Here is an 18,818-nt window from a genome sequence, read left to right as displayed (position 1 = left end):
ATCAGCGCACCTGGCGCCGTCGTCCGCAACCCCCGTTCGTGTCGCCACAGCGTTGTCGTTTGTACTGGCCTGATCAAGTTTCATAACAATGATAATGACACCAGTCCGCGTGGAGATCAGCAAGTGGCACAATGCTTACGCATACTTAGACAACTCCCAGAGAGCTTCTGTGTGAACTCTTTTTATTTTTTCAGCCGCAGTCTCTAACAAGCGTCTTGTCAACGGTGATCTCGGAGCTTTTTTTTCATACAACTCTTCGGGGTTACTGCTACTTAGCTTATCTCCTCATATCCAGGATAATTCGGGCCAGTCTGGCGAACACGGCAGTTCTTTACCAGTTATTTACTGAAAGCATATGGGACATAGCTATGCGCAATATCAACTGAATATCAGAGATGGATGACAACATCCAATGATTACTAGATTGCTTGTATTTACATGCTTCAAGAGACATTATTTGGGGTGTAGTCTTCTATGTTGCAGTTTGCCTACAAAATTTTGCCTGCGTGGAAGCCTTGCTTTGTTTTATTCAAATTAATTTGTGTCGACTACGCCAAAGCTTGAGGAGGCGCCTTTTTTTATTATTTTATTTTTGCCTGGTGTGTTTAAAGATGCCTCCACATTCACCGTATACTCCAACGGAAGTTTAATGTACGCTGCCATTCACTATATTTTGAAACGTGGTGGCCACAGTCAGCCAGATCATTCGCTACTACTGTTATTCGATGATGAAGACGACGATTATGATTTAAGTGGTGAAGATGGCGATAAACCCAAGGAACGGAATCGACAGAACACATCAAGAAACCAAGGTCAGGTTTATTTCGTACTTTATTTGACGTTCGAGCAGCAGCAACGGCGAAACATAGACGTGGCATCGCTTGCCCGTGCATAAATTACACCGTTCACCGATTAAATAAATGCGCACAAAGTCGAAACCGAGCGACCCGGTGTTCACAACAAATGATTCCGGCTGCTCGGATGACGACGACGAACAAACGTAAAAAATACTAATAATGGTATAAAATATACACGAGTTCTTACCAGGGCTACAGCGAAGCGGCAAAAGTAGGGGCGCGAGGTGTATGGTACCTCTTCTCTAACAACAACAAAATAATAAACAAAAGGAGAATTGCAAGACGCGCAGAGAGTTCCTTGAAAGAATTGTGTAAACAAGGACGGGAGTAGAATGAACAAGATCGACAAAAATATATCACTCTCCCAACAGGGCACGGCCAGCCGGCTGACCACCACCCCACGCACGTAGTTCTGCACTCATTTGTTTTGTTTTGTTTTCTCTCTTCTACGAACAGCTTTGAACACGCTGACTTGCGAAACGACTCGCATAAATACTGTCCTTTCTGCCGAGCAGAGCCGTTCTAGTCTCCTTTTTCACAAGAGTCTCTTTCAGTAGATCGCCTCGTACACGGTCACTGTCCGTGGGGTTCGCCCTGTCAGGCCATGCAATCGACAGCTCTCCTTCGGTGAGCGGGAGAAGACCGCTCAAAGACCAGAAGAGTCGTCGTTTCACGCTCGCGATCCTTGGTTCCCTAGGAGTGCGCTCCGAGAGAGATGCAGACTCTTTGGTTTAACGAATACGACCGGTACAGTGCGGGGCCGGGTCGATAACGTCAAAGAAGAGATCTCCACAACCGGAGCTGATGCGGTCGGGCGTGGGTCGCACACCTATACCTATCTATTCCTCGCTGTTGACCAGTTGCTGCACCTTGCGCGAGAAAGGAACCAGTTCGTAGCCGGCCAGCGGACAGTCGCGAAGCAGCAGCTTCTCCAGACGTGCCTCGGTCGATCCGCGGGGCTTGACGAGTCTCGCGACGGCGCTGAGACGGACCCTGTTCCAGACCAGCTGGCGGTCCAGGAGCCTGTTGTTCACGCACAGGAACCTCGCGTGGAAGTCGACCGCGATCTGCTTGACGATGGCGCCGTCCTCCTTGCGGACGTCGCCCGAGACCTCGGTCTGTTCGCCGAGCAGTTCGTCGAGCACCAGGTCGCCGCAGACTTCGCCCTGGCAGTCCTGGACGTGGAAGCGGTCCCCGACCTGGACGGCGACCGGCGCGAAGCCGTAGCCCTGCGCGATGGTGTCCGAGTAGAAGAAGTTGTCGTTCTCGTTGAGCCCGCCGGGCGGCGCCTCGAACGTGATGCGCTTGCCGTAGCCGCGGCCCACGCTCTCCAGTCGCAGCGGCCGGCCGCCGAACAGAAAGCGCGAGGTGCGGTTCACGCGAACCACGTACCGGAAGCCCGGCACGACGCGCTTGTCCACGTAGGTGCCTGCGTTTGGGAAAACGAGGGAGACACCGGTTAGGGTCGAGGCGACAACACCAGCTAATCTGAAAGGCAACATGACCGTCATCGTAGCTAATCAGTCAATTTCATCCCGCAATGCCAGACCGTGATCTCTATATACCCCAGCGATCTCCAAATACGGCCCACTCCCACCATCCTATGCCTGCAGATTTCCTATTCTCGTCACGCCAGCTGGTTGGACGGATATGAGTACATCCCCTTTGAAGCCTGGCGGCGGCTAAACTCAGCATATTTGACCTTTCTTCAGCGTTATTATTGGCCCTATATATCCACGTATCGTGTTACTGGACTATCGAACCTGAAAAAAAAAAATTATTGCCACAAATAGATAATGTATCTTCGTTGTTTGCGTTCCTGACCTCATGGTCACGAATAGTCCCAGCCATATTTTTAGTATTCGGTACTGCAGATACATTCATTCAGCTTTCCTTCATTTTCACTAACACTCAGAAGCCTCGGACAGAGTATATAACCTCCTTTACAAGTATACCTCTACGTGGATACTTCTTTGTGCTAACAGAAAAATTCCGACAGAACCAATCTCACGCTGACTGTAGACGTTAATTCGACAGGAGTTCAAGCAACGTAGCGGCATACCGTATTTTTTTTTTTATTATTGATATGATATAAGCAGATGTTGACGCCCTATTTAAGGCGCCGGCTACTCCTAAGCCTACAACATACAGGGTTCGAGATCATATATACCAAATAACCTTTTCACAAAGCACCAGAACCTGTCAAGCAACGTTTTCGCAGTAACACTATGACTTAAGAAATACATGGTGAAGGTATGGACATACCGTGTTGCTGAAGACGCCTTTATTTAGAAACTTTGCGGGTCGTTGTGAAATTTCCATCGCTTCGGCTGCATGCGACATACACTGGCCTTGGGATCGGCCCACTTCGCTATGCGACTCGCTCGCCAAGTTTAGCGAGCGACGACCGTGTGACAACAACGCAGGGACAACGTCAAAAATGACGGAAAAGGAATTCCGTCGATGGAACGGCGCGGGAGGTATAACAACGACGGCATGACAAAATATGCGATGACAATTCTGAGACACTGATGGCACATAACGACGACACCGTGACGACGACATGATGACAATGGCACGACAACGAGTGTATGACGACTACGGCTTGACGCCGACAGAACGACGAGAATGAGATGAAGCTGGAATTACGACAATGGAGCGACCGCGACGGCAACAAGTTGACAGCATGGCAACGGATGCATGAAGACGACCGCATGACGATGATGAAACGACAACGACGGCATAATCAAGGAACTGGGTGTACTGCTAATCTCGAAGCTCAAGTGAAACAAGCGTGTTTCAAGAGGCACACCATATGCGCAAAAGGAGGGCGCCCCGCCGAGAATGTTCTGATACAGATTGAAACTCAGTAGCACCAGATAACACGCTCGCATGTTATGTTTCAGCTGGGGCTTTACGATTTTGCTGCACAGATATTGCATTGTACCAAAGCGCAACGGTACATATTATTAAAACCAGCAAGTGTATAACGTCAGCTAGCACTCGAAGACAGTCGATTGTTTCAGATAACACAACCGGCTTGCGCATATTCCTTACAAAAATATATCCGAAAGGCATTTGGATACGCACGATAGCGCTATACCTGAAGTACGAAACGTGTAAACGGAAGTGAAAAAAGCCGGCAGATACCGCGCCCGGTGGGAGCCTACCAAGTTAACGAAACGACTATGAGAGCACCAAGACGTCGGCGGCTGTTTCATGGCCAACATGGCACACATGTCATGACCTATCAGTTATGTTCGTCATACACTCTTGCCATACTAAGCCAATTTTGGTACATACCAAGATGGAGGCGGATGTTCATGACCTACATGACATGCATGCCATGACATTCATGTCATGACCAATCATTTATGTTTGTCATACACACTTGTCCTACTATGCCAATTTCGGTACATACCAAGACGGAGGCGGATGTTTCATGACTTACATGACACGCATGTCATGACATTCATGTCAAGACCTACCATTTATGTTCGTCATACACGCTTGTCATACTATGCCAGTTTTGGTACCATGCCAATTTAGGTACCGACCAAGTTGACGAAACGACCATGAGAGCACCAAGACATGGGCGGCTGTTTTATGACCTACATGACACACGTGTCATCATATTCATGTCACGACGGGTCATTTATGTTCGTCATACACTGTTCTCATACTATGCCAATTTTGGTACTTAAAATGTTAACGAAACGACCATGAGAGCACTAAAGCGTAGGCGGATATATACTGTCAAAGTGGCAAATGTTCGCCAAGAAATGCTTCTTATTAAAACGAGCTCCCTGCCATCAAGTATTTGCAATGCAAGCGATTTTAACTTAGCCAGTTGCATCCTGTATTTATCCTCTTAGCCACTGAGGATTAGTCGTCTTGCTTTTTAGCCATATACGATGACATGCTTTTACGTCAAGAAAGTGGAAAACCTCTGAAGGCCACCAGGACGACCTCAAGTTACGGTACGGTGAAACCATAGGTACGGTGAAACCATAGGTACACAGGTACGGTGAAACCATAGAAGAGCCGCAGACAGACCTTCGCAATTCCTGTCAGAAAGAGGCTTGCCCCTTTGCGTTTCCATTGATGAGTCAGATGCTTAGCACGGCATGTCGCTTTGTGACATTGTGTAACACTAGGAAGGCCTTCGCAGACTGCGTGACAGTGCCCGCAGAAGCAGTTTTGTAGTGTGTGTGTGTGTTTGTGTGTGTGTAGTATTTTTTTTTTCTTTTCCTCTCTCTCACTTATCGCATCTCTGTCTTTCTCTCTCTCTCTCTCCCTGGGACAGTAATATTCACGAGTCACTAATCCTTTTCACGCCCTACATATAAGTATAGCGATAGGGAGTCAGACAAATAGATTAATTTTATCGACTTGATGTAAACAGCATAGCGTCACTGACACGTTACGAAGAAAGCATGTACGACACAGTATCAGCCTTCACCCACGTGTGGTTTATTTGTGACATTCGCGTTACGTTACGTTGCTTCGACTAAGGAGTGCCCGTTATTCTGGGAATTGCGTAAGCGATGGTGTATCCTTGCCTTCTGAAAGCCAGTAGAGGTATTCCGTAAATATGCACCGAGTGGAAATGTTCATTTCGCCTACTGCTCAACTGCCGATTGGCTGCGCTGGGGTACCAGCGAGAAGGAAACGTGCACCCACAGCCAGTTTCCTAGTCGATGGTTCAACCCCAGCCAATCAGCCGTGGCCGAAATGGACAGTTCAATAGGCGGACATTTACAGAATACCCTCCCTCCTCCTTTTCCACTTACCGATAACAGGGAACTCGTGCGGCTTGATACCGTTGACCACGTAGCTGGTGGGCACATCGTTGATGTCCTCCCCCCTGACGATGTACAAGAAGTCGCTGGCCGGCGCCGCCTGGTTTGCCTTGTTCGCCTTCTGCGAGGAAAACGAGCAATCGGGCCTCGAGTGACAGTTGACAGCAGGAGAGTACCGCACTTGGAAGTTTGTGGGTTCACTAAGTTTCGCTTAACTGGGAATAAATGATCATAAAAGCTATGATCACAAAGCGTCTAAATACGTATAAGTGCAAACAGAAGACCACAGAATTGGGCAAGTTTGTTCACGAAAGCAATGGCGCGACTGAATCCTAACAAAGCAAAGGAGTCCGTAGCACGCGGTAAAGTGTTGGTATTTAAGTTCAAGCGAAGATTCAAACATTGAGCCGGCCGACGGCCAACGCCGGAGCCGACTTTGGATTCCTCAGGCATCAGGCCGTTTAGCTAAAAAAGACTGGAATATACACCTACACATATTCTAAATGTAACTTCAAATCTGCCGCGCAGTTTCTAAAGCGCATTTATGCCTTTCGTTTCCCATTGTTCTAGTTTCCTTTCAAATTCCGGCTCACCTCACCAAAACCTGTTGCGAGCTATTTGTCAGTCCGAAAGAACGCGTGAAGAAAGAGAAAGAAATAGGACCAGAAACGAAAGAAAGGAAACACAAGCTCGTAAAACAGGGGCGGAATGTGGATACCGGTCGCAGAACCCCCGCACTACATCCCACTCACATTACTCAACGCACACAGCCATTCCTCCCTTCCCCTCCACCCTCTTCCACCCCCTTCTCGCTCGGTCTGCTAGTCCCGTTTGAGGTACGCGGGTTATTTTAGGAGCGGGGTACCTAAGTCAAAACAAAAGCATCCTTTCTGTCTCGAAAGCTCGAGCAGCTGTCGTTACAGCTAGAGAAGGAAAGAGTCTGCCCTCGGAGTTTTCGTTGCAGACGGCGCAACGGGGCTCGTCTGCGGAGGCGCGCGCTTCGGTGATTCAGTCGGGCGCCCGCCAGCTGCCGAATATGTCTGGTAGCGTGCTGTTTACGCCCTCCCCCCTCTCCATCTCTCTCTCTTCGCTTCGTCGGTGCCGGTTCGTCCGTGCCAGTTCTCGGACACGTGGATGCTAGGCCTGCCTACACCCAGCTGCGGCTGACGGCAACGCGACGCCCTTTGAAAGAAAGCGCTGCTCAACGCCACGTGTCTGCTCTCCGCGGCGCCTGTGCGTGCGACGTCGTTTAGAAGGCTCGATTTCCTACATCTCGGGCGACACGCGGCCCTGCGTCTTGTTATTCGGGTGTTTCGTAATTTTTCCCTCGACATCTCCTTCGGTTTCCGGATTTTCGTACTTCTCGTGCACGACGTATAGTATGGCTCGGTGAGTTTTATTTCGGAAATCTACGCGTCTATGCAGCGAATCGTTCTAGCCCAAACTTACCTGCTTCCTGATACGTGGCTCCTAAATCACTAAAGCATGAAACTCGCAAAGCTACTACGAAAAGTGTGCTGCGATTGCAGCGAGACGTTTGAAGAAAATAAATTTCATTGCCTACAAAGGCCGTCGCACTTTGTGCGAGCCGTTATGAGCCGTATGCTCGTGGAACGTATTCTACGCTAGGCCGTTCCACTCGGTCAGACTGCTTCCTTCCCGTACCGAATCAGTGCTCGCGACCAGTACCGATATGCGAAAGCATCAGGGCTCCACTGCGCAGCAGTTTCCGACGTGTGCCTGACGTTGCGCCCAAGCCCTCGTTGGGTAGACGGGCATGTAGGCGCGAAGACCGAGTGCTACTACTATACTACTACTACCAACCCTAGCTAGCGGCTCGTCGACCGGCTCCTGAGGTGGCGGCTCGCTGAGGAAGTCCCTGTTCTCGAGCTGGCTCTCGGTGCTGCTCTCGAAGGCGGCAGGCTCGTGCTGCTGGCAGCAGCGGTGCTTCTCGGCTCCCCAGAAGGCTTCGAGTTGTTGCCAGCAGTCGTCGTGGACGTCCCCGGATCCGTCGCACCTCGTCGGGTCGGCGTCTTCGCTACTGAGTAGGAGCAGCGATATGTTGGGCGCGTCGCATGCTGGAACGCTGCTGTACCGGGACACTCCTGTTTCCATCGAACGGCGGACTGATTCCGGTGATAAGCTGGCGCTGGCCGAGTCGTGCCAACAGGGAGATAGTTCTCGCTCGACGGCTGGTGGGGACGTCCTGGTGAAAGGCCTCGTCTGCTGCTGGTGGTTGCTGTGTCGGGTTCCCCTTTTTTAGTGGATGCGATGAAGGTGGACCGCAAAAGAAAAAATACAGAAGCGGGAAAAAATTTTGTTCGCCGCCCGCCCTTTTTTTTCTATTACGCGTCGCTGCTGTTTTATCGGTTGGAGGCTTTGTGTGTCTCGCAGTAGATCGGAAAAGCGAGAACCGCAGCGAAGGGGATAAATGAAAAATAAATCGGCGCTCTCTCGTCGATGACGGCTTTGGTCCCCGGGGCGAAGCGGCGTAACTAACCTTCCGAGGAGTCGAAGCACAACTGACTGCGTGGACGCCGGGCGCGGAGGGCTTTTTTATAACCTTCGTTTCTGTTTGCACGCCGACGCGCAGGCGCACGCTCTGGGCATGCCGTGTTCACGTGAACACTTCGAAGAATCGGCCAATCAGACCGCAGAGGCTCGCCCAGACGCTTCGCTCTGATTGGAGAACCGCTGCTGAGAAGAGAAGGGAGAGAAGGTTGAGAAAGAACTACGAAAGCAAGAACGCCGTAATCTGGCCTCACTTCCTCGTCGCCTCCTTTCCCTTCTGTGAATCCTCTCTCGTTGTCTCAGGCTGTCTGCCTTTTCAGACAGACGGCGGAGGAAAAGAGCAAGAGAGAGAGAGAGAGAGAGAGACGAGAGGGCGAAATGCTCGCCGCCGACGTGACGTCACCGACCGCAACCCGTTCGCCGCTGCGTACATTCTGGAACGTCTTGATGATCTTAGCCCCCCACTAACGCCGTTGTTTGGGCGGCGGATCACGGAAAGAGCGTTATTTTATCTTCTTTTCATTTCTGTCGTTTGTTTTTCTTTCTCTAATTATTAATTCTTTTTTTCGCGAAAATCACTCGGTCTCGGCGTCGTTGGCAGGCGGAAGCTTTGAACAGATAACGAAGCGTGGCAAAATTATCATAATTTAACGGTCGAAACTGACCAGTTTTGACAACGACGTGGCAGTAAATCCGCTTTAGTTCCCCTGTATTTCCTTCACTTTTTTCTTTGTGTAATAGCTTGAGGTGGTGCAAGAACAAGTGATTAAACTGCCAAGAGGAAGTGACAGCCGAGGCAAAGCGGACGACGTTAGCTTTTCTTTGTTTAGCGCAGCTGCGTGTTTCTGTACTGCAGCGAACTTGGAAACGCAGGTAACATGAAGGTGCCGGTAATACGGTTGAGCTGACTACAATAAATGCAGACTCAATTGAAAGAGCACTGCGGAACGACTTCAGCTCGCCTATGCTAACGTACTATTATAAATATGAATTTTTGTTTTGTTTTGCCTACGTGCTTACTCGGGGCGTAGCCAAAATATTTCTGAAGCGACACGCAATACGAGGAAAGCTATATCAGCCGCGCAAATACACCGGCGAGGCTCGGAACCATCTTTTTCTACGCGCTAGCCGATGAGCAGCAGATTAATAAATCTCCGTTAGCATCACCGGCATTATGCGGGCGCTTCGTTTCTGTCGTCGTCGGAGTTTATCGCTGACTCGCGTCTTCTCGCGAGACGTTTTATCTCGCCGAGGCATTTGAGTGGCGATTCTGTTGTCTCTCGGTCGGCGTGCGCAGCTGTCGTGGAAAAAAACCGACAACGCTCGGCGCAGCTGCTGCTGCTGCTGCTGTCGCAGCTTGGTGCGCGTGCCGAGGCTCCCTTGGCCTTCATTGTACGAGACCTTCATTGCACTGTAACAATAACAGAGATAGGGCTCACTCAAAGGTCTCCAACACTCGTTCAAAAATATGCGCCTCTTCCTTTAGGCATTCTTTTTTCTTCTCGCTTGTCCGTTTTGCTTTTTTTCGTTGTTTCGCGCGAAAAGGAAATCCGCAACTCCCTCGAACGTTGACGTTTGACTCGCACTTCGAATGATGTAGGAGAAGTACGTGTGCTTCCTTAAACGCAAAAGTGTCGCCCCGTCGTCTGCTCCGCTATACGACGTAAACGCGTCTTCCGGCATGGCGGGCAGACGGAGCACATCTAAAACAGTGCTGAGTGAAACTGCGTTATACCAACACAGCCCTTCGCGTACGACTAGAGTCCGGTGAATCGATATATAAGAGGAGGCGACGCCATGAGCGCGGGCGATTATGAGGTGAGAAAAGAAACAAAACTCTCTTAATCTTTTTTTGTGTTATTTTTTCTTATACTACTCAAGCGAATTCTTCCGAGACCGTACAATCAACAATGCGGCTATTTCCTGATAGCAAATGGCACGTTTTCGCTGCCGTAGATTTGTCTGTAACTCTACCACAATAAATATACGCTCCCACGCATTTCTTTCTGCGTCTTCATTTTACTTTTAGAAACATCGGGTCGTCAGTTAAGACCACTCTCAAAGTTGAACGAGAACATTTTCTTCCTTTTTTTTTCCTAAGTTGACATTCTTTATTTCTTTCTTTATTTATTTATTTATTTATGTATTTATTTATTCTTTCATTTATTCAAGACATTCTTTACAGAAATGCTTTGGGGGACGCGACAAAAGGCACTGAACGTGCCTGACTGGGCCTCGCACACCCTTGGCAGCAGCGGTCACACAAGCACATAAATTAATAACAAAAAGTATAGAATAGAAAAGCCGCAATTTGAGAAACGGTAAAACTTAGACATCAATGACTGTTCTTTCTTTTTTTTTTACATCAATAACATAAATACAGATACAATCAGACACATGATACAGGTATGTCAAAACAGCAGTCGTCCAGGTACAGAAAATATATCAGACTTTCACAATGAAAAGCAAAGACTCGCAGAGTAAGCGGAAACCAACTAGGATCAGTCCGGCACGATTTTTAGTCTGTAATAAGAAAAGAAAAATCTGAGAATTTTTCTGAATATCTGCACCGAGGTAGCTGTAACGAGTGCTTCAGCTATTTCCGGATATTCGTTTAGTAGGTTTGGTATCATAAAACTTAGTTTTTGATCGCCATATTTTGTACGGGAACGTGGCCTGGGTATTAAATTCTTTCGTAGGCAGTACGGACCAGGTTTCACTTGATATTTGGTTTGGAAAGGTGTTTGGTGCTGATGTAGAATTTCTAGGGCCAGTTTATATGTATAGAATCTATGAATAGGCAGTATTTTATTTGATTTATAAAAGGGTGTAGTGTCTTCCGAAAGTTCTAAATTTCCGATTGCATGCACCGCTCGCTTTTGCAAAGAAAAAAGACAGTCTGGGTTGGTCTTAGTCGTTGTTGACCATACAAAAGAACAGTAACATAACCGGGAATGAATAAGCGCGTAGTATGTCTGCCTTTTCGCCGCAGACGGGATATAATATCTTACTTCATTTAACATTCCAACAGCTCGGGCCCTAGCTCACTTCGGAGCTTGTCAACGTGAGGCGTCCATGAAAGGTTTTCTTGAAACGTCACCCCCAAAAATCTAACTGATACAGATTGTTCGATGGTAACGTTCTTAAATTTTAAACCCAAGTTTACAGTCGGGTGGGTTCCTCGCGGCCAGAAGAGTAAGTATTTCGTTTTACTGATGTTTAATTGAAGTCTATTAGTTTGAAGCCACAAATCGAGACCTGTTAGACATTCGTTAGCTCGATGAAATACCTCTCTGACATGAGTGCATTCGTCTTTTCCAATCGAGCGAGCCCATTCCCTCCGAAGCACGTTGCCCCGAACAGCGCAGGTGTTTCCGGCTCGAAAAATCGAACGACACGCATAGCATGCAGCGCGATAGTTTCCCTCGCCACATTGTTCAAAAGCTGGTGGTACACACATCGACGGAACCGTTAAGGACGACCGGCCGGGCCCGCGGAGTCGTGGCAGAACGATCACGTGCATACAGGAACGTTTCTCGCTGCATTACCGATCACCCGAGCTGATCTCTTCCAACGGCAGCACAAACGTATATAAACAAAGAAAAAAAAAGTGGCAGATGAAGCTACAGCCGGTGTCTCTCTTTTTTTTTTTTTTTTCGCGAACGAAAAGATAGTTTAGTCAGTGACTGGGCTCCGCAGTACTTTTCCGTTGAGAAACAAGGGCGGCTTCGGACGGCGAGTCAATGACCACCACAGGGCGCTTCCTAAATGGAACGCAGACGGGATAATTGCCCTCGGAGGAAGAGCAGCCTGCCCGCGGCCCGGGGGTGTTCTTCAGTGCGAGTTCGGCTCCGAGAGAGTTGTGATGCGCTGATATATTTCCATGTTTTCGCGTATGGAATGTGCGGGGCTGCGTCAGGGCGGTTGGACGGTGAGCGACCTTTCCCCAGCAAAGCGTTCCTCTTTTTTTTTTCTGTATTTATTGCTGCACACGAGGTTGTATGTATGAAGATGACACGGACGTTGGAAAAATGAAAAAAAAAGGAGTGTATCTGTAGTATGTGTACTACGAGGTTAATCATTTATTTATCTATTTCACAATACTGCCTGCCAGATTAACCCGAAGCAGGAGTGGAATGCGATGCAAAAAGAAAAACGAAAGAAAAGATACGTGTGCCTGACATACAGCATTAATCATGAAAAAAAGCTAACATATGTTAGTATTCACACTAACAAATGAACAAGGTTGTAGCTGTGCGCCTGTATACATGTAAATTCAAACAAAAAGCAGGCAAATGTAACAACATATGTTCAAGTGCCTTGAAAAAATCAGTGACCTCAAAAACAGCTTTAGGAAGGGCGTTCCAGTCGGAAATCCTCCGTAGGAAAAAAAAAAAAACACTGTTTAAATACGTGAGTTATTGCAAAAATATGTTTCAGTGCTTGATCATGTGTCTGTCTAGTAATTTGGGCACTTGTGAGTTAGACATATGGACGTATCGACATGTCTAGTTTACCTGTTAAAATATTATGCAAATAGGCATATGCGAGCATATATTCTACGCATTTGTAAAGTTTAGACATCATTATTACGGAGAAGCATAACAGGGGAGTCATTCCTTTTACATTTCCCATAAATAAATCTGACAGCTTTCCATTGTAACATCTCTAGCTTTTATATACGCTGTTTAGTTCGCGGTTCCCCCCCTCCCCCCAAATCTCGGAAACATATTTTATTTCAGAGGTCGCGTATGTATCCTGTACCAACAACATGAGCTTTGTTGGACCTTTTGATATAATTTCCTCCTTAATAGACACACTTCCTAAATTCTTTTGTTGGAACCATAGCGACTTCAACAAAAATTACCAGACGGAATAACTCCGGCGCAGTAACGTCTGTGGGAGCTACACCCATGTGGTCTTGGCTAGTGTGGGAATTATGGATATTAAATAGATTTGGGCCTAAGCTTCGTTCTTCTGGCTTTAAGCGGCTTCGGGACTTTGCAGACTCATCCCTGGAAACGAAGTACTGCATTGTAAATGAATCATTTTGCAGTGATTGCGCATGCGTGCAGAGACGTATACTGCCTTCTGTGGTTAGAAAAGAAAACGGGATTGCTTCTCAATTGACGACAATAGAGGCGCACAATGCTCAGTAAATGAAGCCGCAAGCACGCAGATCAGACAAAACACGTACGCACTAACCAACATTTACAATGTAGCGGAACGATCGAAGTGCCTGAGCACTGTATAGTGATTTCCGCAGGAAACCCTAACCAGCGGTTTGCGAAAGCATTTGTTTCTTCAGCTCACCTTCTTCGCTCTGTAAGGCACAGCACTGCTGCCTTCATGCATTCATGTCTTCATACCTTCATGCACAGACACCTTGCAATGTCATATTAACATGTATTAAACAGTAGCGCGCAGGTGCGTTTTCCGTAGAAACCGGATAATTGCGTACATTGTGGGACAGGCTTCCCCACGAGCAAATTGACCGCATTCTTTTTTTTTCTGTCGGCACCTCGGCATTCCCTAGCATTTAGAGTATGAAAGCTGCCGCAGTTCATTGACTGAGACGGACCGAAAGTCTATTCAGCCTGACTCACTGGGACTCGGACTCGCACGACGCACAATGGCAGTCTGCTTTGTTTTTGCACTCGCGCCTCTGTGTGACACTTACGCAAGCTGAGTATGATACATATGGTCAACTAAACTTAGGCGGTGCCCCTAACAATTTGTTTTAGCGTTAATTCCACCCCCCCGACGATATACGAAAGCTCGTTATTCAATGGCCGTCTCCGGTGGCGTTTCGCGTCAGTGATGCTTATTTAGGTATTTTGTCGTATTACCGACGGAGTGCTTTCCGCACGTACGCTTATCTAGTGCCCAGTAAGTATACTACGAAAGATCATTACACTAAACCTGGTTCGCTAAATTGTTCAACAAACAAAGCACGTGTTAAACGCAGCGATCATCTCGCGTTTTCAGCTTGTTGTAAACGCACATGCAGTTCTCACTTCCTACCTTATGGCGTTGCGACCTTTTAGGCACCTCGAGTATTGACGCGTAAATGTTCTGTTGTGTTCGCTGGATCTTTTTCGGTGCCGAGTTCGAGAAAGCGCACACCGAAATAGCGGATGACTGTGGCAGCGCGTATAGCTTATTACGAAACTACTCTGCACTAGGCAGTCGCTTGCAGCTGCTTCTTTTAACGCAGCTGTTTGGTATGAAAACGATAATTTTTGTCTTGACCTTTTAGCATAACGCTTCCTCTCTACGTTGACGTTGCTTCTCTTCGGTTATCTTCTACTCTAAACTGCAACGACGACTCTCATATCAAATCATACCACTGCAAAATTTGCGAACATTTGCGTCGAGACCCAATAATGAACGTCAATTATTCCTTTTGTCTCGCTGTTTACGGTGATGAGAAATTCTACACGGATTTGCTTATATCGTCCTTGCGCAGTTGACTTTGAGAAGAAATGCGCTTTACTCTTTATTCAATGCAGGCTTGCCTCTCGGTGATAAACAGCGTGGTAAGTTTCAGTTACGCGAACCAGCTTCACTACTATTGGTTCAAGGCTTCTGCAACAACGTTCGCGTTGCACGCGGCACATATCTCGCAGTTTCTTTGATGCCGACTGCTTCGGAAGCGATTCACCAGAACACTCAGTTCGATTCCAAAATGTAACTAATTCGAGCTCTGCAGTCAGCTTTGAGGGAGGGCAGGGAGGAGGAAAGAGAAGAGCAGGAGGGAGGGAGGTTAACCAGAATAACGTCCGGTTGGCTACCCTACACCGGGGGAATGGGAAAGGAGATGGCAAAGATGACTGGGAGAGAGACGAGGGAAGGAAAGAAGGAAATTAGCGGTGAGTTCGCTGATGCGTGTGGTCGAATAGTAATTGCACTAATAGTCACGTACGTTCACACAAGCCCGTAGGTTTGAGAAATGACTTTAAGCAATACCTCGCAGTCATTTGTGTGCAGGCATATTTTCTGCCTTGGCCATCAGATTGTATGTGGAGTGTCGAGTCCTATTGGCGGCGCTGGCAGCTTTGTGAACCGAGTATCGAACGACGACAGAATTTTCAATGAACCGAAATCTCCGAATGGTCACGCGACAGACGAAATGGAATGACGAGGCAGCATGAATATTCAGACAGTCGCCATACCAAGGAGAAAGAACTTCAAAGATAGGATATTTAATCTCGTTAGAGATTTCAGGCTTCGTTGGACACACACGTAATCGTTACAATGCATTTTGTGATCGTGGCACTGAGTTGTTCCAAACTTTTTCGTAGCTTACCTCGCCCGCCTCAACAAGTGATATCAATATTCATATCCGGACGACGTTCGAGCCTTTACACTTACACTCAAAAAAAAAAGATTATACCATTTGAGTCGTATCTTGTTTCACAACGATAATCGTCGTCTGTCTTGCCCGCATTTCCTTTCCGTAACGATGCGAACCCGGTACTTCAAGTCACGAACGGCTTGCGCGTTATGAGCGTGACACAGCATTCTCGACAGGAAAATAGCGAGCGCTGAGTTTTCAAGAAAAGAAATGCAAGCAAAGCAAATGACGATTATCGTTGTGGGACGAGACAAGCCCCAAAGGGTGTACACTTTTTGAAGAGTGCAGCACAACATTCACAATAACAGTAATTAAAAAAGAAAGCAAAATACCTCGACGTCACTGTACAAATCCTCGTGGCAGAATGTCTTGCAGGCGCTTTTTGACGAGTACACAAACAGGCTGGTGTCCCTCAATTCGGTGGACTCGTGCTCGGGCATTGCGAAGCGAGGCTTCAGCTCCGATATGCGCGCGCACTCCAGCGACAGCAGTTTGAGAAAAGAAACCGGGGGTTTCCTGGTGATCTCGCTCTTTTATACGAGAAGCACTTGTCAGTGATACTGGGAAATACCGGGGCCCTATATCTACCTCTCAGCCAGGTCAAAGCGCCCCGACCTAGAAGTTAAACACTACCCTCCCTTTCTCCCTCTTTCTCGAACACATCCAGCAGCCACCTACGTGACGACCGAGCAGACGATCCTTTTTGAGAAAAGTAAACATCAAAAAGAAAGCAGCGAGGGGGTTTGCACGTTTCGTCTCGAAGCCGCAATCTTTACATGACGAAGCAGAATTCGCAAGCCTCCGTCACGCGGTATCTCGTCCCGCTTCTTAACCCCTCCCCCCCCCTCCCCACGCACGCACGCATGCACGCGCATGTCACCTCCAGTCCATATCGCAGTCGCTCTCTCTCTCTCTCTCTCTCTTTTAACTGGGCAGCGATAAGGGAGCCTTGCAAAACGCTCTGTATACGCGGTGAGTGAGTCTGGGCAACGCCGCATATCGGACAAAAAGGCAAGCGAACAAAACGTCCCTCTAATCTCTCTTGTCTGGCCGCGTCAGCACGTGTATAAGCAGGTCCTCAAGGCACGCGACGCTGATAACGCGGTCCCCCGCCCGCGCAACGTCGTAGGCGGAGTGACTCAACAAATTTCTTTCTATCAACGGCATTCTATTAGCGGGGTGTTATTGCTTTCAGACGACCATCTATTCCATGCACTCACTGTTGTCACCGAATCAAACACTAAATAAGCTGATCCGTCAATTACGTACGGTGAAAATTTACTATACCAAGTGCGCGACACACACACGCACACACACACACACACACGCACACGCACACGCACACACACACACACACACACGTTTTCGTGTTGTCCGCGTATTGTGCATACATGCACAATGTGTGTAAATATGCACTGAACACGAAAGAGCATTACCACAGCTGGTCATGCGCGTCCCAGGTACTTCACGTCAACGTTATAGAATAAACATGGGGCTGAGAGCGGCGCTTTTCATCGTCTATATCTTTCGAGTTGTGTGCCTCACTTATTATGCATGAAGTATTCGCTATGCCGATCCCGAAGACTAAGATGTAGTGTCTTAGCACACCATCCTTATCGCTGCATGCTTTTTTGCTGTGTATATTTCCCTCTGTTAACCCACTCCTGACGTAGCGCTTATCGAGCTGCAGTATGTACAGATAAGTAAATAATAAACTGGGCCCTCTCATCAGCAAGTCATTAAAAAAATTGTTTTAGCGCTTTTTCTGACAATTCAGTTTCAACATACTTTCAAAGAAAAATGTAAGCATAGCATAACTACCCTTGCTGATTATTTCAATTATTTCCAAGTAAATCATGTTTTGGTAAGGATTTTAGGCACTGCCAAAAACAAAAGCGAGAATCTATGCTATTAAGCAACCGAAACGAACAAACAGGCCACATCAGCGCCACCTAGATAGCACAATGCCTGTGCACTGCGCTTTATGACGTCACGCTACTATGCCCGAAATTTACAATTCCAAGTTTGGCATGACGAGAGCAATGACGTCAAAATCACCGCTGCTTACTCGGGAGTTTCCCCAATTTTTTATATGTCGGTCGGCCCAGATGGCATGACGTCATGGATCGGAGTGCGCAGGCCTTGCGCTATTTAGTTGGCGTTGGCTACACGGACTCCGTAGTGGTTGGATCTCTGCATAGACCCCGACCATTTGTTGTTGTTTGACGTGTACCCAAAGAACGGTACAAGATAATTTTTCTTTTCCTCGTGGCGACCCCATCAGCATGCAGTCGCCACGTCTGGGAATCGAATCCGTGACCTCCTCGCAGTTTCAGTGGTCTCTAACTTCAAGACGTCGCCGCCACATGTCCTCACTTCTTGTGTCTTTTCTCCAGGCATACTACGCCTCCTCTTGCGATACTATTATTATTATTATTAGTAGTAGTAGTGGTGGTGGTGGTGGTGGTGGTAGTAGTAGTAGTAGTAGTAGTAGTAGTAGTAGTAGTAGTAGTAGTAGTATGGAACTTTATTACAGGCTTAAGCGGTAAGGGATCGGGAAGAAAAAGCCGGTCTTGCTTCTTGACGCTCCGACGAGTAGATTGCTCCGTCCAGAAGTACAGCAGAAGACGTCGCCCGTCGACCCCGCTCCACAAGTCATAGCTGGCCTTACAATGAGAGCGGCCTTTTGGCATTGTAAAGGGCAATTTACCAGTGCGGTTTGACTTGTTTTTTCTCTTTGGTGTACCATTAACCAGCTTTGCGCCACAGGTACAATCCTATGGTGGGACGACAAAGAAGAATAATGTCAAGCCAACCATTATTTGACACTGACATGTCTAAATTACGAGAAATATAATAGTAAGTGCGAGTGCATGGTGGTGAAGCGAGAATTCGTATATGAGGCGAAACGAAGCAAAGGCGTGGCAAACGAAAGAGGGGCTTCCCACGCTATAGCCCTTCCTGAACTCTTGCGATTTGGACCACGCCTGTTCAGGGGTACTGGTTAGCAGCCTATCGACAATGATTATATCGGCATTCAAAAGGAACTAAAGCGATAAAACGTAGTTATGTTCAATAGCATATTCCGGACAATTAAGAACGGGGCAAGCGTGAAAAAAAAATACGTTGACGACATCCTATTCGGTGGTGTGGGCCGGACGTCAAATTCTCAAAGGTTAACGACCTTTCTCTGCAATATAAATGCGAAACGGATCTAAAGAAAAGTTATTTGCCAGGCTTGCACTCAATGTTGTCTTTAAAACTGTTCCGTTGAGAGTCACAAGATCTATA

The 18,818-nt window shown here is 47.6% G+C and overlaps 1 protein-coding gene across 2 annotated transcripts; it reads right to left on the bottom strand.

The window, feature by feature from the left end:
• Window positions 1-799: 799 nt before the first annotated feature.
• Window positions 800-16,017, bottom strand: LOC126548584 (uncharacterized). Of its 2 annotated transcripts, none has more exons than XM_050196848.3 (3): window positions 15,860-16,017; window positions 5,651-5,780; window positions 800-2,286 (listed from the first exon to the last, which is right to left on the bottom strand). In XM_050196848.3, the coding sequence occupies exons 1-3, from the start codon at window positions 15,965-15,967 to the stop codon at window positions 1,697-1,699; spliced, it is 828 nt and encodes a 275-aa protein (XP_050052805.1). In that variant the 5' UTR covers window positions 15,968-16,017; the 3' UTR covers window positions 800-1,696. The 2 variants fall into 2 exon arrangements, with proteins under 2 accessions (XP_050052805.1, XP_050052797.1); XM_050196840.3 differs by lacking the exon at window positions 15,860-16,017 and adding an exon at window positions 7,484-8,206.
• Window positions 16,018-18,818: the final 2,801 nt, after the last annotated feature.

The sequence above is a fragment of the Dermacentor andersoni genome, chromosome 3, assembly GCF_023375885.2.
Source record: "Dermacentor andersoni chromosome 3, qqDerAnde1_hic_scaffold, whole genome shotgun sequence".
Classification (NCBI taxonomy): Eukaryota; Metazoa; Arthropoda; class Arachnida; order Ixodida; family Ixodidae; genus Dermacentor; species Dermacentor andersoni.
This window is presented reverse-complemented; position numbering and strand designations above follow the sequence as displayed.

Excerpts from the sequence above, each read along its gene's own strand:
- LOC126548584 (XM_050196840.3), bottom strand. The coding sequence starts at position 7,774 with ATGGAAACAGGAGTGTCCCGGTACAGCAGCGTTCCAGCATGCGACGCG. Across the intron at positions 5,781-7,483 it reads TCGACGAGCCGCTAGCTAGG|AAGGCGAACAAGGCAAACCA; the intron begins GTTGGTAGTAGT and ends TTTTCCTCGCAG. Across the intron at positions 2,287-5,650 it reads GCACGAGTTCCCTGTTATCG|GCACCTACGTGGACAAGCGC; the intron begins GTAAGTGGAAAA and ends TCCCAAACGCAG.